The sequence below is a fragment of the Myodes glareolus genome, chromosome 27 (genome assembly GCF_982192425.1).
Source record: "Myodes glareolus chromosome 27, mMyoGla1.1, whole genome shotgun sequence".
Classification (NCBI taxonomy): domain Eukaryota; kingdom Metazoa; phylum Chordata; class Mammalia; order Rodentia; family Cricetidae; genus Myodes; species Myodes glareolus.
In genome coordinates, this window is record NC_142052.1 from 1,907,847 (window position 1) to 1,930,842 (window position 22,996).

At 47.9% G+C, this 22,996-nt stretch overlaps 1 protein-coding gene across 1 annotated transcript in view; it reads left to right on the top strand.

Moving 5' to 3' along the window:
- The first annotated feature begins 212 nt into the window (after positions 1 to 212).
- The window catches only part of Slc26a5 (solute carrier family 26 member 5), a 38,289-nt gene continuing 15,505 nt past the window's right edge, over positions 213 to 22,996 (top strand). The window contains exons 1-7 of the mRNA XM_048433508.3: positions 213 to 405; positions 1,338 to 1,477; positions 8,336 to 8,446; positions 9,794 to 9,960; positions 10,927 to 11,091; positions 13,745 to 13,897; positions 16,371 to 16,453. Coding sequence (XP_048289465.3) covers positions 254 to 405; positions 1,338 to 1,477; positions 8,336 to 8,446; positions 9,794 to 9,960; positions 10,927 to 11,091; positions 13,745 to 13,897; positions 16,371 to 16,453 — 971 coding nt within the window. The 5' untranslated portion in view covers positions 213 to 253. The remainder of the gene's footprint in view (positions 406 to 1,337; positions 1,478 to 8,335; positions 8,447 to 9,793; positions 9,961 to 10,926; positions 11,092 to 13,744; positions 13,898 to 16,370; positions 16,454 to 22,996) is intronic.

Genomic DNA, 22,996 nt, shown 5'->3' on the forward strand with positions numbered 1-22,996 from the left:
CACACTCCCTATTTATTGTTCTGAGGGGAATACACAAACAGGGTTTTTAAATTTGTTCTTGTTCACGATATTTGTGAATGCCTACTCTACACAACCTCATGGGAAGTATGCTGGGGGCTCTGAGGAGTCCTCAGAACCTGGACACCTTAAGGAAGAGAGGGGTTTCGCCATGTAAAATGGGTTTTGTTTTCTCCCTTAGTGACTGACCCTCCAGAAATGCTTGTCTCCTGCTGCCGGTGAAGAACCGCAGACCATGGATCATGCTGAGGAAAATGAAATCCCCGTGGCAACTCAGAGGTACTACGTGGAGAGGCCAATCTTTAGTCACCCTGTCCTCCAGGAGAGGCTGCATGTGAAGGACAAGGTCTCCGATTCCATCGGGGACAAGCTGAAACAGGCCTTCACGTACGTCTAACCCATTTCCTCTTCCGTAGCCTTCTGCTCTGAGAATTCAAGGTCCCACGCGTAAAGATCGTTTGGCGAGTTGGAGGGAAAATGAGCGGTGAACACTTGCAGTCTACAGAGCCACGCCTTGGCGGTTCAGCTGGTGTCAGGCTTTGGCTTGGTCCCGTGAACACCGTGCATGGCACCGCGAGACTTGGTTTCATTTCTGTTGCTATGATAAAACAGTCTGACGAAAAGCAACAAAGGGAGGAAGGATTTATTTGTCACACAGCTCTATTATTGCAGGCAGGCAAGGTCGGAACTTAAAGCCACAGTCAAGAGCAAAGCAGGGGGAAGTATACAGGTGGGCATTTGATAGCTCTGTGCTCCCTTATACTATTCAGGACCCCCTCCTTGGTAAGTGGGGCCACAGTAGACGAGGTCATACCACAATTAACAACCAAGACAATTTCCCACAGACAACCCATATTGTCTAGACCAATTGGATTTAGATAGTTCCTCATTAAGACTGTCTTAACAACCAAGACAATTTCCCACAGACAACCCATATTGTCTAGACCAATTGGATCTAGATAGTTCCTCATTAATTCTGTCTTCCCAATGGTTCTAAGTTACGTTGGTAAATTAAACTAACCGACAAGCCATGTTTATTGGTTTTCTACTGTGCCTTACATCCATGTAAAGGTTTGCATACCTGTTCTCCAATTCTCCACGAAACTCTAAACCATCTGCCTCCCCCGTTGTTCCCAGGGCTGGTTCGGCCTCTCTGCCTTGGTTCCCATGTGGGTCCCCCACCCTGCTCAGTAGCATCTTAATCACTGACTGTGGTTTGGTCCTTATCATTCATAAACTGAAGAACAGAGAACATCCCAGTGTGGGTTCTCCAGGGATGCCCCTCGCTTACAACTTTGTCTGTGTCTTTGTCTCCTTAGATGCACTCCTAAGAAAATAAGAAACATCATTTACATGTTTTTGCCCATCACCAAGTGGTTGCCAGCGTATAAATTCAAGGAGTATGTGTTGGGTGACTTGGTCTCGGGCATAAGCACGGGAGTGCTGCAGCTTCCCCAAGGTTAGTACAGTGCATTGTGCGCTCTGTGTGTGTGTGTGTGTGTGTGTGTGTGTGTCACTGTCTCTCTCTCTCTCTCTCTCTCTCTCTCTCTCTCTCTCTGCTCTTTCTGAGTCGCTGTCTCTCTGTCTCTGTCTGTGTGTGTGTGTGTGTGTGTGTATCTCTTTCTCTCGGTCTTTCTCTCTCTGTATGTGTGTGTGTCGCTGTCTCTCTCTCTCTGTGTATGTGTGTGTGTCTCTCTCTGTCTCTCTCTCTCTCTCTGTGTCACTCTGTGTGTGTGTTCTCTCTCTCTCTCTCTCTGTGTGTGTGTATCTCTTTCTCTCGATCTCTCTCTCTCTGTATGTGTGTGTGTCGCTGTCTCTCTCTCTGTGTGTATGTGTGTCTCTCTCTGTCTCTCTCTCTCTGTCACTCTGTGTGTATGTTCTTTCTCTCTCTCTCTCTCTCTCTCTCTCTCTCTCTCTCTCTCTCTGTCTCTGTGTGTGTGTATGTCTCTCTCTCTCTGTGTATGTGTGTGTGTCTCTGTCTCTTTCTCTCTCTCTCTTTCTCTCTCTCTGTGTGTATGTGTGTGTGTGTCTCTCTCTCTCTCTGTCACTCTGTGTGTGTGTGTTCTTTCTCTCTCTCTCTCTCTCTCTCTCTCTCTGTGTGTGTGTATGTCTCTCTCTCTTTCTGTCTCTCTCTGTGTATCATTCTCTCTCTCTCTGCTCTTTCTCTCTGTGTCGCTGTCTCTCTGTCTCTGTCTCTCTCTCTCTCTCTGGTGTGTTGTGTGTCTTCCACTGTTTGTTTTCCTTACTTCCATCCCCTCATATAGTTGTTTAACCTGTGCTCATCACAGTTGCAGATTCACAGGTTTTTATTGCTCCAGTAACTTTTACCTTTCTCAGCAATCTTTTCAGAAACTTCAGAAGGCTTGGGATCATTCACAGTGGAAAGGGGTGGTCCCGATATGAGGATCAGTCAGTTGCTCAGTCAAAAATTGTTGTAGTTGTGGTAAATTTCTTGTTTCTTGGCCAATGACATAACAAAAAGGGATTGCGATACACCGGGCTTTCTTTGCAGCTCTGTGTTATTAAAAGAACATTAGACAATATCAACCTGTGAGCCAGGTATGGTGAAACATGCCCTAAATCCTAACTCATATGGAATACTGTGATTTCAAGGAAAGTTGGTCCAAATAGCAAGCTTTGGGACAGACAGGATTACACAGTGAAACACTGTCTCAAAAAAATTGTGTTCATTCTGAGTAATATGTGCTATCAAGCACATGTCTGGTTCCTGTACACCTAGAGTGCTAACTATCCAAACTGGGACTAAGACAAGAAACAAATAAAGGTACATACACATGATTAAATTATAAGCATCATAAAGGAAAAGAGAGGATCCTGAGACATTATTGAGGAGCTAGTTTAGGTAAAGAAATAATGAAGAGTTCTTCAAAAAAAGTGGACTCAACAAGCATTGGTGCAAGAAACTGTAATTAAACACGGTACTCACACAAAGAAAAGGAAGATATCAAAGTGGGAAGGGGTTGATGTGAAGAAGGATTGAAAAAACAGGAAAGAGCTGAAAAGGTATAAGAGATGGGGAAAATGATCAAAATTTAGTAAAGAGACGTGATAAAATTGTAAAAAAATAAATTTAAGTCAATGTAAGCTGAGACATCAGCCAGGTAAAAGCAAGAGAAGAGGAAAAGCATTTCCCACAGGAGGAGCAGCGTGACTGAGATGGGCTCAGGAAAGGAGCCAAGGGGAAGGTGGTGCATGAGGAGCATAGACAGGAAGACAGTGCACCAGGGGTGTAGACAGGAAGACAGACAGTGCACCAGGGGTGTAGACAGGAAGACAGACAGTGCACCAGGGGTGTAGACAGGAAGACAGTGTACCAGGGGTGTAGACAGGAAGACAGACAGTGCACCAGGGGTGTAGACAGGAAGACAGACAGTGCACCAGGGGTGTAGACAGTAGAAAGACAGTGCACCAGGGGTGTAGACAGTAGGAAGACAGTGCACCAGGGGTGTAGACAGGAAGACAGTGCTCCAGGGGTGTAGACAGGAAGACAGACAGTGCACCAGGGGTGTAGACAGGAAGACAGACAGTGCACCAGGGGTGTAGACAGGAAGACAGACAGTGCACCAGGGGTGTAGACAGGAAGACAGTGCACCAGGGGTGTAGACAGGAAGACAATGCACCAAGGATGTAGACAGGAAGACAGTGCACCAGGGGTGTAGACAGGAAGACAGACAGTGCACCAGGGGTGTAGACAGGAAGACAGTGCACCAGGGGTGTAGACAGGAAGACAGTGCACCAGGGGTGTAGACAGGAAGACAGTACACCAGGGGTGTAGACAGGAAGACAGACAGTGCACCAAGGGTGTAGACAGGAAGACAGTGCACCAGGGGTGTAGACAGGAAGATAGACAGTACACCATGGGTGTAGATAGGAAGACAGACAGTGCACCAGGGGTGTAGACAGGAAGACAGTGCACCAGGGGTGTAGACAGGAAGACAGTGCACCAGGGGTGTAGACAGGAAGACAGTGCACCAGGGGTGTAGACAGGAAGACAGACAGTGCACCAGGGGTGTAGACAGTAGGAATACTGTTCACCAAGAACAGTATAGACAGCAGGTAGTGACGATTGGAAATCTAATGAAGAGCCTCTGTCTGGACCCCGAGTTGCCCTCAAATCAAACCCATCAACAAACCAAGTGATAATTCTTATGAAACTCAAGGAAGACATGTTAGCCTGGCCTTTTGTCATAGGCCTGTAACCCTTTCTATTCAGAGGCTGGGGTAAGAGCCTCTGTTCATTACCTCCCTAGGCTACAGAGAAGTCTCAACTCAGCCTGAGAAACGGGGCACGATCCAGTCTCAAAATAAAAAAGTAAAAATGAGCCAGGGTAGATGGAGCCCAGCAAGGTGCTAGGTTCAGTCCCAGTAGAGAGAGGAGAAAGGGCAGAGAGAAAGGGCAGCTCAGAAGGAAGCAGAGCTGGGAAGATGGTTGGTGGAGAAAGACACCTAGTGCGATAGCCTGGTGACCAAATTCAGTCCCAGTACACATGTAAGGGTGAAGGGAGACCTGATGTGATACAGTTGTTCTCTGGACTGCATGTGTGCAGCATGGCACAAGTCATAATACACACACACACACACACATATGCCCATACACACATACACCCACACACACATACACATACAACCACACACACATACACCCACATACACACATACACCCCCCACATACACCCACACGCACATACACGTGCTCACACACACACATACACATACACCCATACACACATACAACCACACACACATACACACACACACATACAACCACACACACATACACCCACACCCACATACACATACACCCATACACACATACAACCACACACACATACACACACACACACACACATACACCCACCCACACATACACCCACACACACATACACTCACACACACATACACCCACACACACATACAGCCACACACACATACATGTGCGTACAGACACACGTGCACTTATATAATAAAATACAAATATCTTGTGAAAACAAAGAGGCAACTCATCAGAAACAGAAATACCAGGGAGGGTAACTCTTTAAAGAGACAGAAAGGAACTACAGTGAGCCTATGAAACAATCATGGGCTGCTGTCATTGATAAGCAACAAAGAATCAGACAGCGCTCACTGAGACCAAACCTCAACTGGTTCCCAGAGTAACATTCAGGGAAGGGTTAGAAACTAAAGTAGAGGAAGTCTTCAGGAAACAAATAAGTAGGTAATGATAAAAAGAAAACAACAGCAATGATCTGTCTCCATGCACTGTTGTTCATCCAGCAGGCTTCCAGGAGGAATTCTGTAAGGGATCAGAGTAAATGGAAAAGAATTAGACAAGACACACGTGGTAAACCATGTGAATATCAGGGGAACGAAACTTAGTGGCGATGAAAAAGGCATGCCATTGTATCATGAGAAGCCGAAATACTTGAAAGTCGGTGGTTTCTATTCAAAATTGTTAAATGAGGACTTGAATACCACAGCAGACCACTGGAATTGATTCACCCACCCTGCAGGACCCTGGACACCGGCACACATCTCCTAAGTCTCTCAGCCCATGGCATTTCCATCATTTGTTATAGGAACTGCCATGTGTTGTAGGGTACCAGCAGTTTCCTGACCTCTGATCCCAGCTGCCACAGCACTGCCATCGTGATAAAAAATGTCTCTAGAGTGTACCAGATGTCATCTGGGGTTGGGGGGAATTGTCTGTTGAGAAGCCCTGGTTTAGGAGTTTGGGGGCAGAGGGCTGCCGTTCCCCAGCTAGAGCCTTGGAATCCCACTTGGCTTTCTGAACAGTAAATGTGCTTTTCTCGGCTAGAATCACTTCTTTAAGGGTGATACCAGAGTGACTGCACCATTGCATATGAAGCAGGCACGCTTTCCAACTCATTTGCTCTCTTATTTCGGAGCCTTAAAATGCAGGAGATACGTTTTCCAGGTGTCCCGGAAATTTCGCTGAGATCTCAAAGCTGAGGACACAGGCCTTATCAGCAACACATTGCAGGGGTGCCAAAATCAACGCAGAGCGTGAATGACACCCTCTCCCCAAACTCTCCCTTCCATGCCCCACTCCAACAGAATGCAAGGGCAGCAGAGACTGATATACGATTTGGAATAAGAATTTTCTAGAAAGAAGTGACACCTTTATGCATTTCCTTTCCACTTAAAACAAGTAGGCAGAGCATAGATCAGAGCATAGATCATGTCCCCTGGAGTTTGTAGAGACTACCACCTAACTCTTTTGTGAAAAATAGCCTGAAAACCAGACTCCTAAAAAATAGAAAGAAAGGGGACTGGAGAGATGGCTCCAGCGGTTAAGAGCATACCCTGCTCTTCCAAAGGTCCTGAGTTCAATTCCCAGCAACCACATGGTGGCTCACAACCATTTGGTCTGCAGCTCTAAGATAGATAGATAGAGAGAGAGAGAGAGAGAGAGAGAGAGAGGGAGAGAGAGAGAGAAAAAAAAATGACCTCTCCAACCCCTGCAGAGACCTAGGAGGAATGTGAACAAGTACATATTTATGGGTAACAGATTTGGATCTGAAAAGGCTATGATCGCCAGTCATGTGACATTCTGAAAAAGGCAATCTTGGGAGAGAGAAAAAAGATCCGTGTGACTAGAGATTTCTGAGGAGTGGGGGACAAGAAGGTAGAGGATTGGGGACCAAGGAGACTATTCAGTATCATTCTGTAACTGTGTGTGGGTAACATCACACGCATTTGCACACACACCATCAGAGTGAGGCCACACTTAAACTCTGGGGAATAATGATGTCTCGGTGCAGGCTCATCCTTCACAGAAACGTTCCGCTGTGAGGTGGGAGCCCTGATAGTGGGGAGGGCATGTGGGGGAAGAGATAGAATGGGCGACCCCTCTGTACCATTTAGTCAGTCTACCAGGAGTCTAAAACCGCTCTGGGAAATGTCTGTTTTTAAAAACGAGGGGATGTGGACAAGGTGACATAAACTCTCTGAGACTGACGTAAGTGGTCTGGGGTGGAATGAAAAGAGGGACCCTGTTGTGCGGCGCCATCCTCTGGCCCAACTGCAGCCACCTTCAGGAGTCCAGCTAGGCCGGTGCGCCAAGGACCGCCACGGCTGGGCTTGCTCACTGTTGATGTTCCTCTAGGAAGGAGGGGCAGGCAGGGCATAAGACCCTCACCTGTGCATCCGGCTGCCTCCTGCACCCAGCTGTGTGCCGTTCTGCCCTAACTGCACGTGGTTCCAGAGTTCCTGGGAGCGGCTAGAGAAGCCGTTCTCAATCTATGGGTGGTGACCCCTTTGCGGGTTGTGTACCAGAAATCCTGCACATCAGATATTTTCATTACAATTCAGAACAGTAACAAAATTACCCTAACGAAGTAGCAATGAAGTAATTCTATGGTTGGGGGTCACTACAACATGAGGAACTCTATTAAAGGGTCACGGTATTAGGAAGGTTGAGAACCACTGGGCTAGAAGATGGGACGGGAAAGGATGAGGGGGAAGGATTCCATCTACAGAGCCCTGGGGAAGCCTGAAGTCATCCCTGCTGGGAGCAGAACGTCCAGCGTGGCTGCCTTAAGGTCAGCCATGCTCCAGCCGGGAGCCTGTCACTCATTCCTCTGTGAACTTCTTGCTTTCTCTGAGTGGCTTTGGTAGGAATCGTACCTGTCTTTGTTGCTGGGACCTTAGGAGAAGTGGATATTATTCATGTCTCTCCGCAAAGGAAGGAATTTTGGCAGCACCCCCAAAGGGTGTGACCTGCACTGTTAAAGCCTCTCAGAATAAAATCCCAAGTGTTCTGGTTGGAAAACTGCAAACCTGGAAGTGAATCAGGCTTGGCTCACTTGGAAGATACCTGTCCAAGAAGACTGCAGAATGAGCATTTGGCAACAGAGGAGCCCGGGAGAGTGTAGCTTCTGATGAGGGACAAGTAATGGTGCATAGTGGTTGGTTGGGGGGGGCATGGAGAGGCCATGGCACAGTGGAGGATGTTGCTCAGCTCTCTTGCCCCTTCTAAATCAGTCCAGGACTTAAACCAAGGGAGTGGTTTGCCTACCTCCGTTAACCTCGTCCATACAATCCCTCCCAGACCAGTCAGGAGGTTTCCTTTCAGTGACTCTAGACCCTGTCAAGTTTACAATCAGGATGAGCCAACATACTGCAGCCTGGGCTGTGTTCATGGTGTTAGGGCAGAAGAAAGGCATCTGCTTAAATTAAGAGAGGTATCACGTGTTCATCAGAGACCAAGAGGTTAAAAGGAATACCCCGTGCTATTGTCTTACCATGACCCTGTCTGTGCCTTCTGTCCCTGCAGGCTTAGCCTTTGCAATGCTGGCAGCGGTACCTCCTGTGTTTGGCCTGTACTCTTCATTTTACCCTGTTATCATGTACTGTTTCTTCGGGACCTCCAGACACATATCTATAGGTAAGGACATATTTAATAACCTAAAGCTTTTTGCCAAGCTTTGCAATATGCTTATTATTATTGCTTAATTAAACTTTTGTGACTGCATACCCATTAATTGCTTTAAAAATGTGACTACACTCTTCTGAGGTAGTATGCCAGCAGATTGAACCCTCGCCTAGCCTGTGTGCATCCCTAAACTCGTTTCCCAAGCAATGGAAAAGTGTGTACGTGTTCCTCCTCCTCCTCCTCCTCTTCCTCCTCCTCCACCTCCTCCTTCTCCTCCTTCTTCTTCTTCTTCTTTCTCCTCTTTCTCCTCCTCCTCCTTTTTCTTCCTCTTCTTATTCCTCCTTCTACTTCTCCAAGATTTCTAAACTTAATAGCTTTCTTATCATCTTGGGTTAATTAAATGGGCAATTTTCTTGCATAAAAGATTGTTAAGATGAGACTAATGCTTTATTTTCCAATACACTTTGCTCGTGTCTGGTTTTCCTTCCGATTTATTTTAGTAGGGATACTCAGGGCTCCTAATCACCTTGTGTGCATATGAAACGTCATCATATTTTAAGCTCCGAGTGATCCATGTTCTCTCCTTGTGCGTTTAGGATCAGATGCCTGTGAGTTTAATTATAATGCTAGAGCTTTGTAAGGCTGTGTGTTCCTGGCATTGCTTGGTAACAAACGCCACCCAACTTAGAAGCTTATATTGTAGATCACTTTTAAAAATAAATTCAAATTTAAATAAGTAAATAGAATTCATGGAAACAAGCATTTCTCTCTCTCTCTCCCAGTCCTGGGAGGGCAGCATCTCAGAAGGACTCACCTAGGCAACCACTGCTCTTCCTACTCCCTCCCTTTCTTCCCCCTCTCCTCCCCTTCGTCTCTCGTACATGTGGTCCCAGGAATTGCCCCATATGACCTTTCTGGAGCTTTCTCACACACGGTGACTTAGGCTCCAACAGAAGTTTTGAGGCTCTTGAGCTGGTAAGATGGCTCAGCTAGTAAAGGAGCCTGTCTCCAAGACTGGTGTCCTGAGTTCAATCCCTGTGGCCCTCTAGAAGGAAGGAACGGACTCCCGTAAGTTGTCCTGTGATTGCCTCACATGAACTCAGGTGCACAGCCCTTCTGTTGACGAGGCGAGCCTGTGTGTGTCACAACCCTGATTTCCCTGGTGCTTCTCCATGAGCACGAGGACCTCAGAAGTCACTCAGGGTCCCTGCTTCCCGTTAAAATGATCTGGGTCATTCTTTTGGCTTAAATTAAGCTATAAGCTCCTGAACAGGGAGGGGGTCATTACTGATCATGGCATCAGGGCTACTGGGTTAGCTTCCTGAGCTTCTGAACAGCTCATTCGTGCTCCTGTTTCAGGCCCCTTTGCTGTTATTAGTCTGATGATTGGTGGTGTGGCCGTGCGGTTAGTACCAGATGATATAGTCATCCCCGGAGGAGTAAATGCCACCAATGGTACGGAAGCCAGAGATGCGTTACGAGTGAAAGTCGCCATGTCTGTGACCTTACTTTCAGGAATCATTCAGGTGAGGCTCCAGTTTGGGGAGATGGACTCGGGTTGGTTCATCTGTGGAACGCCTACTGAATTCTCCGAGCCGCTCTCGTGTGTGGGCAGAGGCAGGCAGCAAAACTCCAGAGCTGGGGGCTCAAGACGCTGGCAACAGCTGCCCACTGAGAATGACTAACGGTTTTACCTTGAGTGTAAACAAGTTTGATGGAGTGGGTGGTGGTCGGGGAAGAGGCCCCCCCTTGTGAATTTGGAGGGGTTGGCCCGTGTGTGTCCTGCACGGGTGAGCCCCTCATACACAAAGTGTAAGCACCGCCAAAGGACTCAAGCTATGGCAGGTTAATGTTATTTTCTTTATAACCGCTGTTGCGTTAGCTACCACAGGTACGAGTGGCCTAGAAAGTGTTATGCCTAAGCTTCTGGTCCCCAAATAAATTCAAGGAGCCGGATTTCCGATGCAAATTACATGAGGATTTTTTTAATATTCAAACTCAAGTTTGGACCAGCATCTTTCCAGCACCGCAGCATGGTGGGTGCAGAAAGTGTGGCAGGGAGCCCTGGGAGGGTCGAAGTTTTAAAAGGAAAACACCATAATCAGGGGAGTTCGTGTCCTGTCATCTTGGGATTGGGTAAGGAGGGCATAGGGTAAGGTAGTTTCTGAAACCATTGGTCTGTTTGGGGTGTGTAAACCTAATAGAGTCATAAATAAATAACTGACAAGATATCTTCAAGGACAGGATGCCTCCCAGGAACATCTGGACCTCGTTAAATTTTATGGCCCTGCTCCCTAGCTCCTTAATTGGCTATTTTCAGGGTATCCTCCCCCCCCCCCCCTCCCAGCTCATTAGACGGCCTAAGCCCCTTCTTTAAAATGGAGTTTGTAAAGCCAGGTCCTCACAAGAGAGACTCACACGTTGTCCGTTGATTGTCTTTTCCTAACCCATTTATTTTGCTGTTTGTTTCTTTGTCATTTTAAAAACCGTAGTTTTGCCTAGGTGTCTGCAGGTTTGGGTTTGTGGCTATTTACCTCACGGAACCTCTGGTGCGGGGGTTCACCACCGCAGCCGCGGTGCACGTGTTCACCTCCATGCTGAAATACCTGTTCGGGGTGAAAACGAAGCGGTACAGCGGGATCTTTTCGGTGGTGTATGTAAGTAGGCGACGCCGGACTCCCGCTGCTGGCTCCCCACCCCCACCCCGGACTCCACCCCTGTCTGCCTCTGTTTATCTTACACCTTCAATGCTCAGGAGGAAGGACGCGGTTGCTGCTTAAACCCTGAAACCCACGTTGGGGGTACATCGTTCTCCCCGCCTCAGGAGTTGTTAGTGCGTTGCTGGTGGCTGCACCCATCACTCTCATTAGCTGAGCAGTCAGCCCGTAAGACCACATGAGGGTAGTTTTAAAGACAGAATAGGAAGCTGGGTGGGGTGGCGCCCACCTTCAATCCTTGTACTTCGGAGGCAGAAACAGGCAGATCTCTGTGAGTTTGAGGCCAGCCTGGTCTACACAGTGAGTTCCAGGTCAGCCTGAGCTAGTGAGTTCTAGGTCATCCCAGACTACATAATGAGATCTTATCTCAAAAAAACAAAGAAAAGATATAATAGGAAACCGTCTCTCATAAAGGCTGCTTATTCAAGCTGGCAAAAAAAAAAAAAAATAAGGGCTATAAATGGCTTAACTAACATAAGTAATCAGTCTACTATAATAAAACATGTATACGCTATACACAATAAAGAAAGTAAAAAATGTTTGCAAGTGCATAGCAAAAATAACTGATCACAGATCAAAGCTGGTTATATGAGGCTGATAACACATCCTAAAGGTTCAGCATTTTTTCACACTGTACAATATAGCTAGAAACCATTAACAGTATAGCTTCCCAAATCCTGCATGGGCACTAGAGAGATGTCTCAGCTGTTAAGGGAGCTGGCTACTGCTGCAGGGTTGCCAGAGTTAACTCCTAGTACCCACATCAGGCAGCTTTGTACTCGCCTGTGTCTCCAGCTGCAGGAGATCCAGCACCCCCTTCTGGCTTCGCTGGGCACACACGCACACACACACACACACACACACACACACACACACACACAAATAAAATACTTAAAAACAAAACAACTACTACAAAACTTAATGTTTAGAATCCATCAAAAACAAAATCAAAATCAAAACAAAGTAATTATAGCCAATTAACAGTGAAATCCTACAAAGAACACTTTCAGCTCCTTGGCTGTAGTTTTTGCAGGTGTTTATATGCCAGGCCTTTACTAGACACTGAAATGAGTGACAAGCTGACCAGATACAGCGTGACCTTGGGGCTGCCACGACATCTGGAAGGCAGTCACGGTCAACCAGGTGAACCACGACTGGGCAAACGTGCCTTACAAAATACGTTAAGCGCCCTAAGAAGGGGAACAGGGTCTCTAAAGCTGAGTACAGACTCCTTTAGATTAGGGTTCTGGGAAGGCCATTTTGAAGAGGTGGCATTTAAATTTGAATCCTCAGTTGATAATACTGGACTCAGATTGTAAGGAGATCCCACAAATTATTAATTTCTGTGATGGCTGGAAATAGAACTCCTACTCCTAGACTTCTCAGAATGACTTGTCACAGAGAAAATGCAGTCTGGACCTGCATGCGTCCTAGGCTGTGCAGCCCAGGTGTGGTGGGCTCTCTGCTTTCTTGGGTTTCAGATGAAATGGTTATATTTAGGTATCCAGACCATAGCTATAAGATGATTGGCTTTCTTCTCTCCTGGGCTTCTTCCTAAGCATCACTCTCCTGACCCCAAAGCTTGCCTGACTTCTCTGTCGTTTTCTCCTGACAATTGCTAAAGATTTCTAAAACTTAGCTGTGTGTTGACCTCTGTGCAGAATTCTGTGGGGTTGACCCTAATTCTTCTGTAACATTCGAAACTCAGTCCCAGGGGGACTTCTCTGAATTTTATATGAGCTATCTTCCGATGTCAGCACGTCAAAAACACCATAAGCCTTGTGTTGGCCTGTCCTAACACTCCAGAGGAACTCAAGTTCAAGGTCAGCCTGGACTCCACAGTGAGATCCTGTCTCAAGCAAAACAAAACAACAACAAACCCCTAAATATTGTTGGATAAGAATTATGAGTATAAAGTTGTACGGTTAGGTTAAAGAAAAAGATCTCCTAATCTGTAGAAGATATGAAGAGTTGGATCCAGGGCCGGGAGCACACCAATTACACTCTCCACCACTGAATTGTACACTAGCTGCTCCCACCCATCTCTGTTTGAAGTTTAGCCTAAGCCGAATTTTTTGCAGACTTTTTTTACTGTGGTAAAATACACTAGACAGGAGGCCTGGCTGGAGAGGAGGCTCAGCAGTGAAAGTACTTGCCGCCCTTACAAAAGGCACCTGTGGTGGCCGTAATCGCCTGACACCATCTCCCGACCTTCATGGGCTCCTATGTGCGCGATGTCAAACACATACACTCAGGCATACGTGCAGACTTGCCAAAAAATAGACAGGCGTTTTTAAAATACATAGCAGCGTGCATCTCACGGTTCACGCTCTTGCTAACTCAGCAGTGCAGTGCAGTTAAGTGCATTCATTTTGCCACGCAACTGGGGTCGCCTCCATTTCCAGAACCTCTCTAGCAGCCCAGACGGAAGGACGCTCCCCTCTCATGAAGCGGTCTCGGCCCATCCTCTCTGCTCAGCTCTGCTAGCCGCTGTCATACTTGTCTCTCTCTGTGAACTGCGTGTCTGGTACCTCACGTGACCGGGACCGGAGCTGCTGCATGATGTAAACATCCGGCGTTCCCTGTGTTACAGAGTACCGTTGCTGTGTTGCAGAACGTTAAAAACCTCAACGTGTGTTCCCTAGGCGTCGGCCTGATGGTTTTTGGTTTGCTGTTGGGTGGCAAGGAGTTTAATGAGAGATTTAAAGAGAAATTGCCAGCGCCCATACCGCTAGAGTTCTTTGCTGTAAGTACGTGCAAGGCTGCGGCCTGTTCAGCTCCTGCCATCGCATGCTTCTGTTCCTACAAGGGGGCGGCCTGTTCAGCCCCTGCCATCGCATGCTTCTGTTCCTCCAAGGTGGCAGGCTGTTCAGCCCCTGCAATCGCATGCTTCTGTTCCTCCAAGGGATTCTGAAGTGGGTGACAGAGTGATAGGGAGCTGGAGGGTCCTCCCCCGATTCTGCAGAACAACTAACGAAATAGTAAAAATAAATATGCATTAAAACATACACATAGATGACTTTTAAAACCTAAGTGAAGACATAATGTGAGTTTTAACATTGGTTATCTCTGAGAGATGGGATTTGGAAGTATTTGCTTTGCTTAAGTTTTTTTTCCATTATCTGTTTACTTTTTAAAGAGCACACATTATGCTGAGTGGTGGTGGCACACACCTTTAATGCCAGCACTCGAGAGGCAGAGGCAGGTGGATCTCTGTGAGATCAAGGTCAGCCTGGTCTTCAGAGGGAGTTCCAGGACAGTCATGGCTACACAGAGAACCTTTATCTTGAAAAACAGAAACAAAAAAAAATCATATATTACTTTAACCACCCATAATAACTTCAATAGCTTTACTTTAATAAAGTGGCTTCCATCTTCCACTTTGAAAAGAGAATTTCCCCAGCTTTCTCTGTTTCTGGTACTTCTAAGCTGAGGTAAACACGTCACAGTCTCACGCAAGTCAAGTCCGAATATCTCACAACATATTCGTGACTGAAAAGTTAGTAGTGTTTCGTCAAAACATGTACGTATATTGAGGTAAACAATGTTATGTTCTGAAGTGACCACAATTATTTATTCATGAATGTGGACATGGAGTGGACATTGTATAACCCTCAGCCTTGGAGTCAGAGTGAACACTACTACCAGCTCACACCTCTTCACAGAGACAACCCACAGAGCACCCAGTTTTTGTGAAGATGAGACACTGTCAGAGGACGTGGTCTACACTGGTGTTCAAACTGTGAGCTACATCCTACTAGAAAAGGCAGAAGAAGGCATCTCCAGCAATTTCAGGACCTCTTCTCCAGCTAGGATTGGGTGCAGAGTCCCAGTTTCTTCTTGGAACAGCGAGAGGTGCAGGGCAGCTTTGCTAGGCACAGGGCAGCAGAGGCTGCTGAGGAACTAATGGCTGTCTGTGCCCTCTCCTGCCTTGGGTACCAGTTTTGCCCACCGCCCAGATTCCCTTCAAAAATTCCATCACGTTTCCTGGGGGAGTGGTTTCCTACAACTATCGCTGAAATAATACTTCCCGTGTGCTTTTTAAACCTCTCATAGGGGCAGTGAGATGTCTGAGGTGAGTTCCATTCCCAGGACCCACATGGTGGGAAGGCGAAAACCGACTCCCAAAAGTTCTCTGACTTCTACATGTACAGTGTGGCACACACGCACTTGCACGCAGACACACACATCAACCCATAAAATGTAACCTCCCCCACCCCCCAAGAAACCTGAAGCACATAAACTTCTTACCTATGCATTCCACAGAGAAAAGAAAAAGGAAAAAAACAAAGCATTCTTCTGAAAAGTTTGAGGACAGGGTCTTCACAATTCCTTTTAAGCGTGACCTTTATTTCTTATAAATTTATTTTGAGTTTTGCATTCTGTGATACGCCTCTTCATGTTAACAGGAAGCTAATGGTTTAGTAATTAGTTACGGTCACATAAAATTGAGCCTCCAGGTATTTAAACCATCCTTGTTTTGTGAGCTGAAGTAGTCTAGGCATTCCTCCAGTGTGAGAGGCATAGCAGGCTGACGTTACTCGCGGTGATGCAGAGGCCGCTGCTGTGGGAACTGCCTGTCCTGAGAGCTGGCCTTTCTTCTCTTCTGGACAGCCCATTCCAGAAGTTCTGGAAGCAGCAGTTCTGGAAATGGAGCAAGCAGCTATTACACCTTCTGTCTTGCCCTTCTGCTCGGAGCATTGTGCTTTGTACCTCACATAAATCTAGGCATTGGGAGCTCTGTTCTGGGTGACCGACTGTGTACTGTGGACATGGAGAAAACTGTGAGCCACGATGGGAAGCTTCTGGCTATGTTGATGTTGTTGTCCTAGAGACAGGGACAGCAGCAGCAGCAGGATTCCAAAGCCAAACATGGGTTCCATGGTGACAGGCTGACATTACCAGCCTCACCACACACATGGCGTAGCCTACACTCCTTCGACCCGCCCCAAACTCAAAGTCAACCCCAGTGATGGCCTCCTACTGCTGTAGCTAACCGCACACCTCAGCTGGGAGCAGAGCAAAGAAAAGAAACTGATTTAGGTCTTGGGCCATAGGGTTTTTTTGTGAGGTGAAGCCACTGAGAGGAGTTAGCTAGCAGCTGAAGACCCCCCTCCTAGCCCTGGGAAGTGAGACGATTCCCTGATCAGCAGATTCTTTGATTTCCGAGTGTGTCAGGACTTGACTCTGAGGTGTGCCTGGCTTTGTGTCTCTTATAGGTGGTGATGGGGACTGGTATTTCTGCGGGGTTTAACTTGCAAGAGTCCTACAGCGTGGATGTCGTCGGGACACTTCCTCTAGGGTAAGAAAATAGTTTAAGAAGAGTGGTTGAATATTCAAGGGATCTACTATCTCTAACTCAGCATGAAAAAAAATTCATCTTTTCTGCATATCAAATAGCTGAATGTTTTAAAGGCTTGAAGATGTGTGTTTGTGTGTGTGTGTGTGTATACATGTAGCAGCTGAATGTGATGGCACACATCTTTAATCCCAGAATTTAGGGGGCAGATCTCTGTGAGTTCAAGGCCTTCCTGGTCTACGTAGCAGGTTCCAGGAAGCCAGAACTATGCAGTGAGACCCTGTCTGATGGGGAGAGAGGCATAGTAGGAAAAAATTTTAAGATTTTACTTTTAACCATTTTTAAAGATTTTATCTTTATGTACATGTGCGTGCATGTGTACACATTCAGGAGGCCAGAAGAGGTCCTGGAGCTGATGTTACAGGAGATTGGGAGCCCCTTGACATGGGTCCTAGAAAGCAGACTCTTAGCCTCTCTGCAGGAGCACTAAGCACCCTCAACCACCGAGCCATCTCTGCCCCCCTCCCCCCATTAACCTCTTTTAAATACGCAGTCCAGTAGCGCTGAGTATATTCACGCCGTAAACGGGCCTCTGGGACATTTTCACCTCGCCAACCACCTAGGTCAGTCCTCACCGAAAGACACGCCTTCTTTCTCTGTCTTTTAGGCCCTGGTAACTGCGATTCGGTGTTCTGTCTGTTCTGTAAACCTGACTGCTCTCGATGCCTCTTTGCCGATGGATCGTACAGTATTTGTCTTTTTGTGATTGGCTTGTTTCACTGGACGCAGTGTCCTCAAGATTTATTCCTGTGGGGACACAGGACAGCACGTCTTGTTCATCAAAGACGTGGACGGTGTCTCTCCATTCACCCGTGCGTGGGGGTCCATTTGTAGCCACCATTTACCTGTTGTGCATAGCTGCACTGCGGGCGCAGAGACGCAGATCAGTCTCGACACTGCTTTCAGTTCCGTTGGGATTACTGAATGCGGCAGTGAATCTCAGTTGCCAACAGAATGGGATTTATCCAAAAGACGGGCCTTTAGGTATGGGGGATGGTCTTGATTAGGAGGCCCTGCCCACTGTTGGTGGCGCCATTCCCTGGGCTAAGACCCTAAGAAAGTGGCCACGCACATCTACTCATCTTCTTTGCCTCCTGGCCACATATGTGATATGACCAGCCACCTCAATTTCCCATCCTAGTGAACTATAACCCTTCCTTGCCACAACAAGACACTGGACGGTATTTTGAATGGTTTCAGAGCAGCGCGACTACTTAGTAATCCTGCTAACAGTGGGCATTAGGGTTTAGTAGTCAAATAAGCTAGGGTTTGAGGGGGCCTAGATATGCCTCAAAGATCACACTGCCTAATAGATCTTACCCAAGATACTTATGAGAGGGGGACGAACGGCCACCTCAGAACAGGGACAAGTGTGAGAGAGAGACAGAGAGACAGAGACAGACCAGACAGGAGCCAGACTGCAAGAACGACTGAACAAGACCGCCTGCCATGATTGGAGAAGGGCTGTTAAAGGGTGCAGCTTTCTGTGTCCGCTGCTGGTGATGGTATGGCGGCTGGTGCTGAGCCGCTGAGGGCAGGCTCCTTCTGTTTATTATAAAAGGTGGGGAAATACGAAGGGGTGTTGGTGAGGAAGGAATGGGACTGCCTTGCTCTTTAGGCTGCTTCCTGTTGTCTAGGGATGTCAACATCTTTGGGGATCCAAGAAAGGTGGTATGTTGGCCAAGGCCTGGAAGAGCAGGCTGTTTTATTCGCTGTCCAGGTTCTGAAGAACCTTCTGGGGCTAGGGAAGTGCAGGCAGCAGTTGGAGCAATTTGTGAGGCTCGACGACCTGGGGGTGCAGATTTTGGGGGACCACCTGCCGCTGGCTTGCTCCTCTGCTTTTCCGCCTGCTCAGTCTGGAACTTAAAGACCAGACAGATGGACAGTGGGTTCCGATAAAAACAGCCTTGGAGTGGAGAAAAAGAAGCAGGGGGATGAGGAATTCTTGGGCATTCTCCAATCACATGGTTGCCACTTTTGGATCGGTTACCTAAGAGATATTGAGACCAGATTTGACTAGAGAGGTAAATAAATTTAGAGGCCTTTAAGCTGGGTGCTAGGTGGGGCGGCCAGAGGTTCTTCAAAAGAATGACGAAGGGGAGCAGTATATGTAAATGATGCAGTTCTCATAAAGGTGCAGGGCTCCAAGGCCTGAAGTCCAGGGATCCCAAGAACTCAGGAGGCCTGAAGTAGACACAGCTGTATAGTGGGTCATCCCCTCCCCTGGCTAAGTCTCGGGGGAGACTTGGCATCGAGTACCAGAACTTTGAATAAAGCCAAAAGGCAGAAACCAAGCTCAAAAATGAAGCCTCCGTCTAGAGAAATCAGAAGTGAGGTCAGTGAAGAGGATCAACCATAGTTTTAAAGACTCTATAGCTGGGGGTATATCACCTCTAAGAATGCCATAGGGATGCCTGGTGCTCGGGCTGTCCCTTCCTCAGATTCAGAGAAGCATTTACACCAACTGAAAGCGGAAACCTCCCAATTACCGGTTTGGGATGTTGGGCCCAGCAATCAGTAAGCCAGAAAGGGAGCCTGTGGCAGGTCCCAGTGTGGCTTAGACCCCCCCCCCCCGAAGTGGGGAGTGTGTAGGTATTAGTCATCAACACCAACGCCAACGTTAGGATTTATACGACAGGAACACCTCGGTGAGGCGGGGCCAAGGTATGCTATAAAGACCACCCCACACAGCGGATCTCATGCAAGGGATTTATTGGGGGAGAGCAAAAGACTGTCTCTGAATAAGGACGAGAAAGAGAGAGAGAGAGAGAGAGAGAGAGAGAGAGACCACACCACACAGCAGATCTCATGCAAGAGATTTATTGGGGGAGAGCAAAAGACTGTCTTTGCATGGGAACCTGAAAGAAAGAGAGAGAGAGCAAGAGCGAGGGAACAGGAGCACAGACTGTGGCAGGGGCTCCAGTTGGGGCTGAGAACCTGAAAGAAAGAGAGAGAGAGCAAGAGCGAGGGAACAGGAGCACAGACTGTGGCAGGGGCTCCAGTTGGGGCCGAGAGGCTGGAGGAGCTCTCGATTTCTGACACTGAGGAGTGGGAATTTTCTTCTCTTTTAAACCTTTCGTAAAATCTCTTCTCAAGTGACACAGGATTTTAAAAAGCAAAGAGACATGAATTCCAGCCTGAGCCTTTTGGTCGTGTTTCCTTGGGCAGATGGCTTCTCCTCATAAAGCCCTGTGTTCCTCGCCTGCGGTGTGGGTGTGGCAGCCCACACTCGTTCCTGCCGTGGCTGTGATGCTGCAGGAGATAACCCAGGGTTCATCCCAGGGGGCTTTCCGGTTCTAGTGTATATGCTGATTACTTCTTTGCTTCCTCTATCTTGATCAATTCCACATTTCTAACGTGAATTATTCCATGTATATTTGAAAGAAAAGAGTAACCCACCAGCTCTGCCCAACTCTTCCCGTCCCTGGCCCATCCCCTCCGGCCATCTCTCTCCAGGCACCTCTAACTGTGTCTCTGTCTTTCTGTATTTGTCCTGATGCTCCTCTCTCTCTCTCTCTCTCTCTCTCTCTCTCTCTCTCTCTCTCTCTCTCTTCCTCCCCTCTCTATCTCCCTTTCCTTCTCCCTCCCTCTTTCTCTCTCTTTCTCTCTACCTTCTAAAGCAGCAGAGCCAGACTTCTACCCAGATGTGGGGCACCGAGGTGAGCCGTCCTGTCCCATCAGGCTGTGCCCAGCCAGGAGTCTCCAGAGAGGCAGAGTGCTCTCACGCAGAGACCTCCCTCCTCCGAGCCAGTACTCAGGCAAGATTTCCAACTGCAAACATCAAAACCAAAAATCAGTTTCGTGAACATGTTTTTTTAATAGTGACTCGGGGCAAAATCATAGCAAGGCGGTAACTTCGTTTTCAATTTAGACTGAGAATTTGTAAAAACACTTATCCCAGTTGAGGCATGTAGCAACCCTACTGACAATATATATTGTTATCCCTACTTTTCATAAAAATTAGCCTCATTTATTCAGCCGTTGTTTACTGAATGCCTACCACGGGCCAGGGAGACGGCTATTACAAACAAAACAAACACACAGCAAAAAATGTCCTTGCCTTCTGAGAGCCTTGTGACCTGCCGGACACAAATAGCCAGTCAGCAAAAAGAGGCAGAGGGAGCTGAGAACAGATAGCAGGCCAGGGAAGGCGGCGAGCTGAGTGTCGGGAAGAGCTTCCAGGGAAGGTGATATTTCAGAGACCTAAGTGAGCTGCCGGAGGAGCAGGAGCAGCCCCGGAGCTGGTCCTCTGACACCCGCGCATCTTCTTTCCGTTACCTCACCCTGACTCTCCAACAGTGAGCCCCGCGGGAAGCGTCAGTCTTTGATTCGATCCGGCAGATAATCCTACTCGGTTACTAGTTACAGATAATTTAATTAAATGAGAAAGTCTAGCATTTAGATTTCTCCTTTAAATAAACAAAACGAACGAAAAGGCACTGGAAAGTTAACACCCGGTGTCTGTGTGGCTCATCCTCCGTGCGATCCCTCCTGCTGGGACCCTGCACCAGGGTGCACCACCCTCCTTCGTCTAAGGGAGTTAAGGTTTTCTTCCAGAAGCTTGGCTACCTAGAAAACTTGACTTCAAGAGCCGGGCGGTGGTGGCACACGCCTTTAATCCCAGCACTTGGGAGGCAGAGGCAGGTGGATCTCTGTGAGTTCGAAGCTAACCTGGTCTACAAGAGCACCTGCACTCCCAGCTTGTGGAAGGCTGTGGTAAAGGGAAGGCAAGCGTGAGGCCAGCCTGGGCTACACAGTGACCTGGAGTCATCCTGGGCTAACAGCTGGGGCGGTTGGTATCTTCTTTCCTCATGGCTGTTCTCCATCCAACGGAACAGCCAACTCTTTTTACAGCAGAAACTTGGTCCAGCAGGTGAGGGTGGGGGAGGGGCAGCACAGCATTGGCAGCAGGAGCTGGCGTTCATTCCACAAGGGGCAGCAAGCTCAGAAGGAGAGAGCACAGCGGAGAACTAGGGACGTGGTTGACCTTCCAGGTCCTTCCCCTGCTAACCTATCCTCTATCCAGGCCTACCTCCTAAAGGCTCATGACCTTCAAAGAAGTGCCAGGAGCTGGGGACTGGTAACTCTAAACCGGAGCTATGGGGGACCCTGTGAAGTCACAGCTTTTCTTGCACATTCGGCTCAGAGGCCTCCTCCAGGGAAGCTGACCTGGCTACACACTGGCTACACAAGGATTCCTCTAGAACTTTGTTGGAAGCTCCAGCGATCTGTCACTATTGCGTTCTGCGTATCTGCAAAACCAGCACCATAGACATAACACCAAATTGTGCTGCTAGCCTTAAGACATAGCCAGGGCTAGACGGCCCAGAGCAGTGGACAGACATAGCCAGGGATGGACAGCCCACAGCAGCGGACAGACATAGCCAGGGCTGGATGGCCCACAGCAGTGGACAGACATAGCCAGGGCTGGATGGCCCACAGCAGTGGACATAGCTAGGGCTGGACAGCCCACAGCAGCGGTAGCTTGTGAAGGCCTGCACGGCTGGATTTGGTGGAACATTTTCCTAGGCTGCCCTTTTTCTGCAGGGCAACCCTTCATCTCTCTCTTTTGCAACAGAAGTTGCAAATAAATGTGCATTCTTCTACTCTGGGGCCTTCAGGGAGAGGGTCACACTCTCGAGGTGTCTTTCCCGTTGTCCCGCTGCTTCCCTGGCTTCTCTTTAGTGAAAGAATCTCTTTAGCAACCTGTTTTGTCTGGAGCAGCTCTGATGTGCTCTCCGTCATTTCCTGGACAGCCTGCTCCTTTATTTATCTAAATTCTCACTCCCTGACTAAAAGCGGCGAGCAATAGCCATGCCACAGCTGAAATAGTATACTGTCTTGCAGTTTCCGCCACCAAATCGTCTAGCCAATTCCTTTCTCATTCCTCCTCCTTCATATTTTCAGGACATGGCTCCAAGCACCCAGATTCTTGGCCAAGGGCAGCACAAATCACTAATTCTCTTTAGATACCATGTTCCTACCCGAAACCTCACGAGCTCAGCCTTCGTATTCATATTTCTAGCCACATTTTGTACTTTCAAACTCTCAGCAGAACCAACCAGGAAGCTCGCTTTAGAATTCTAGGGTTTATCGAGCCTACAGCTTAAAACTGTTCCGTAGTCCTACTCAGCGTCAGTTCTAAGGACCTAAGAGTACAGGATCAGGTCTGGGATAACAGCAGCCCATTTCTTGCATCCTTTGTAGCTGTGACCAAAGTACCTCGGAGAAACAATGTAAGGAAGGAGAGAGTTGTCCCTTTTGCCCCTTTCAGTCCACCATAGTAGGACAGGTGTGGCAGAATGTCTCCGTCCACAGAAGCAGGAGAATGAGACAGTGAATTCTCACATTGTGGATGAGGGAGCAGAAAGGCCAGGCCCGAATCAGGGGTGGAAATAGCTTTCAAAGCCCTGTCCCTACTGAGCTACCTCTCCTGGCCAGGCCTCACTCAAAACAGTACCACAAACGGGATATGAGTGTCCAGAA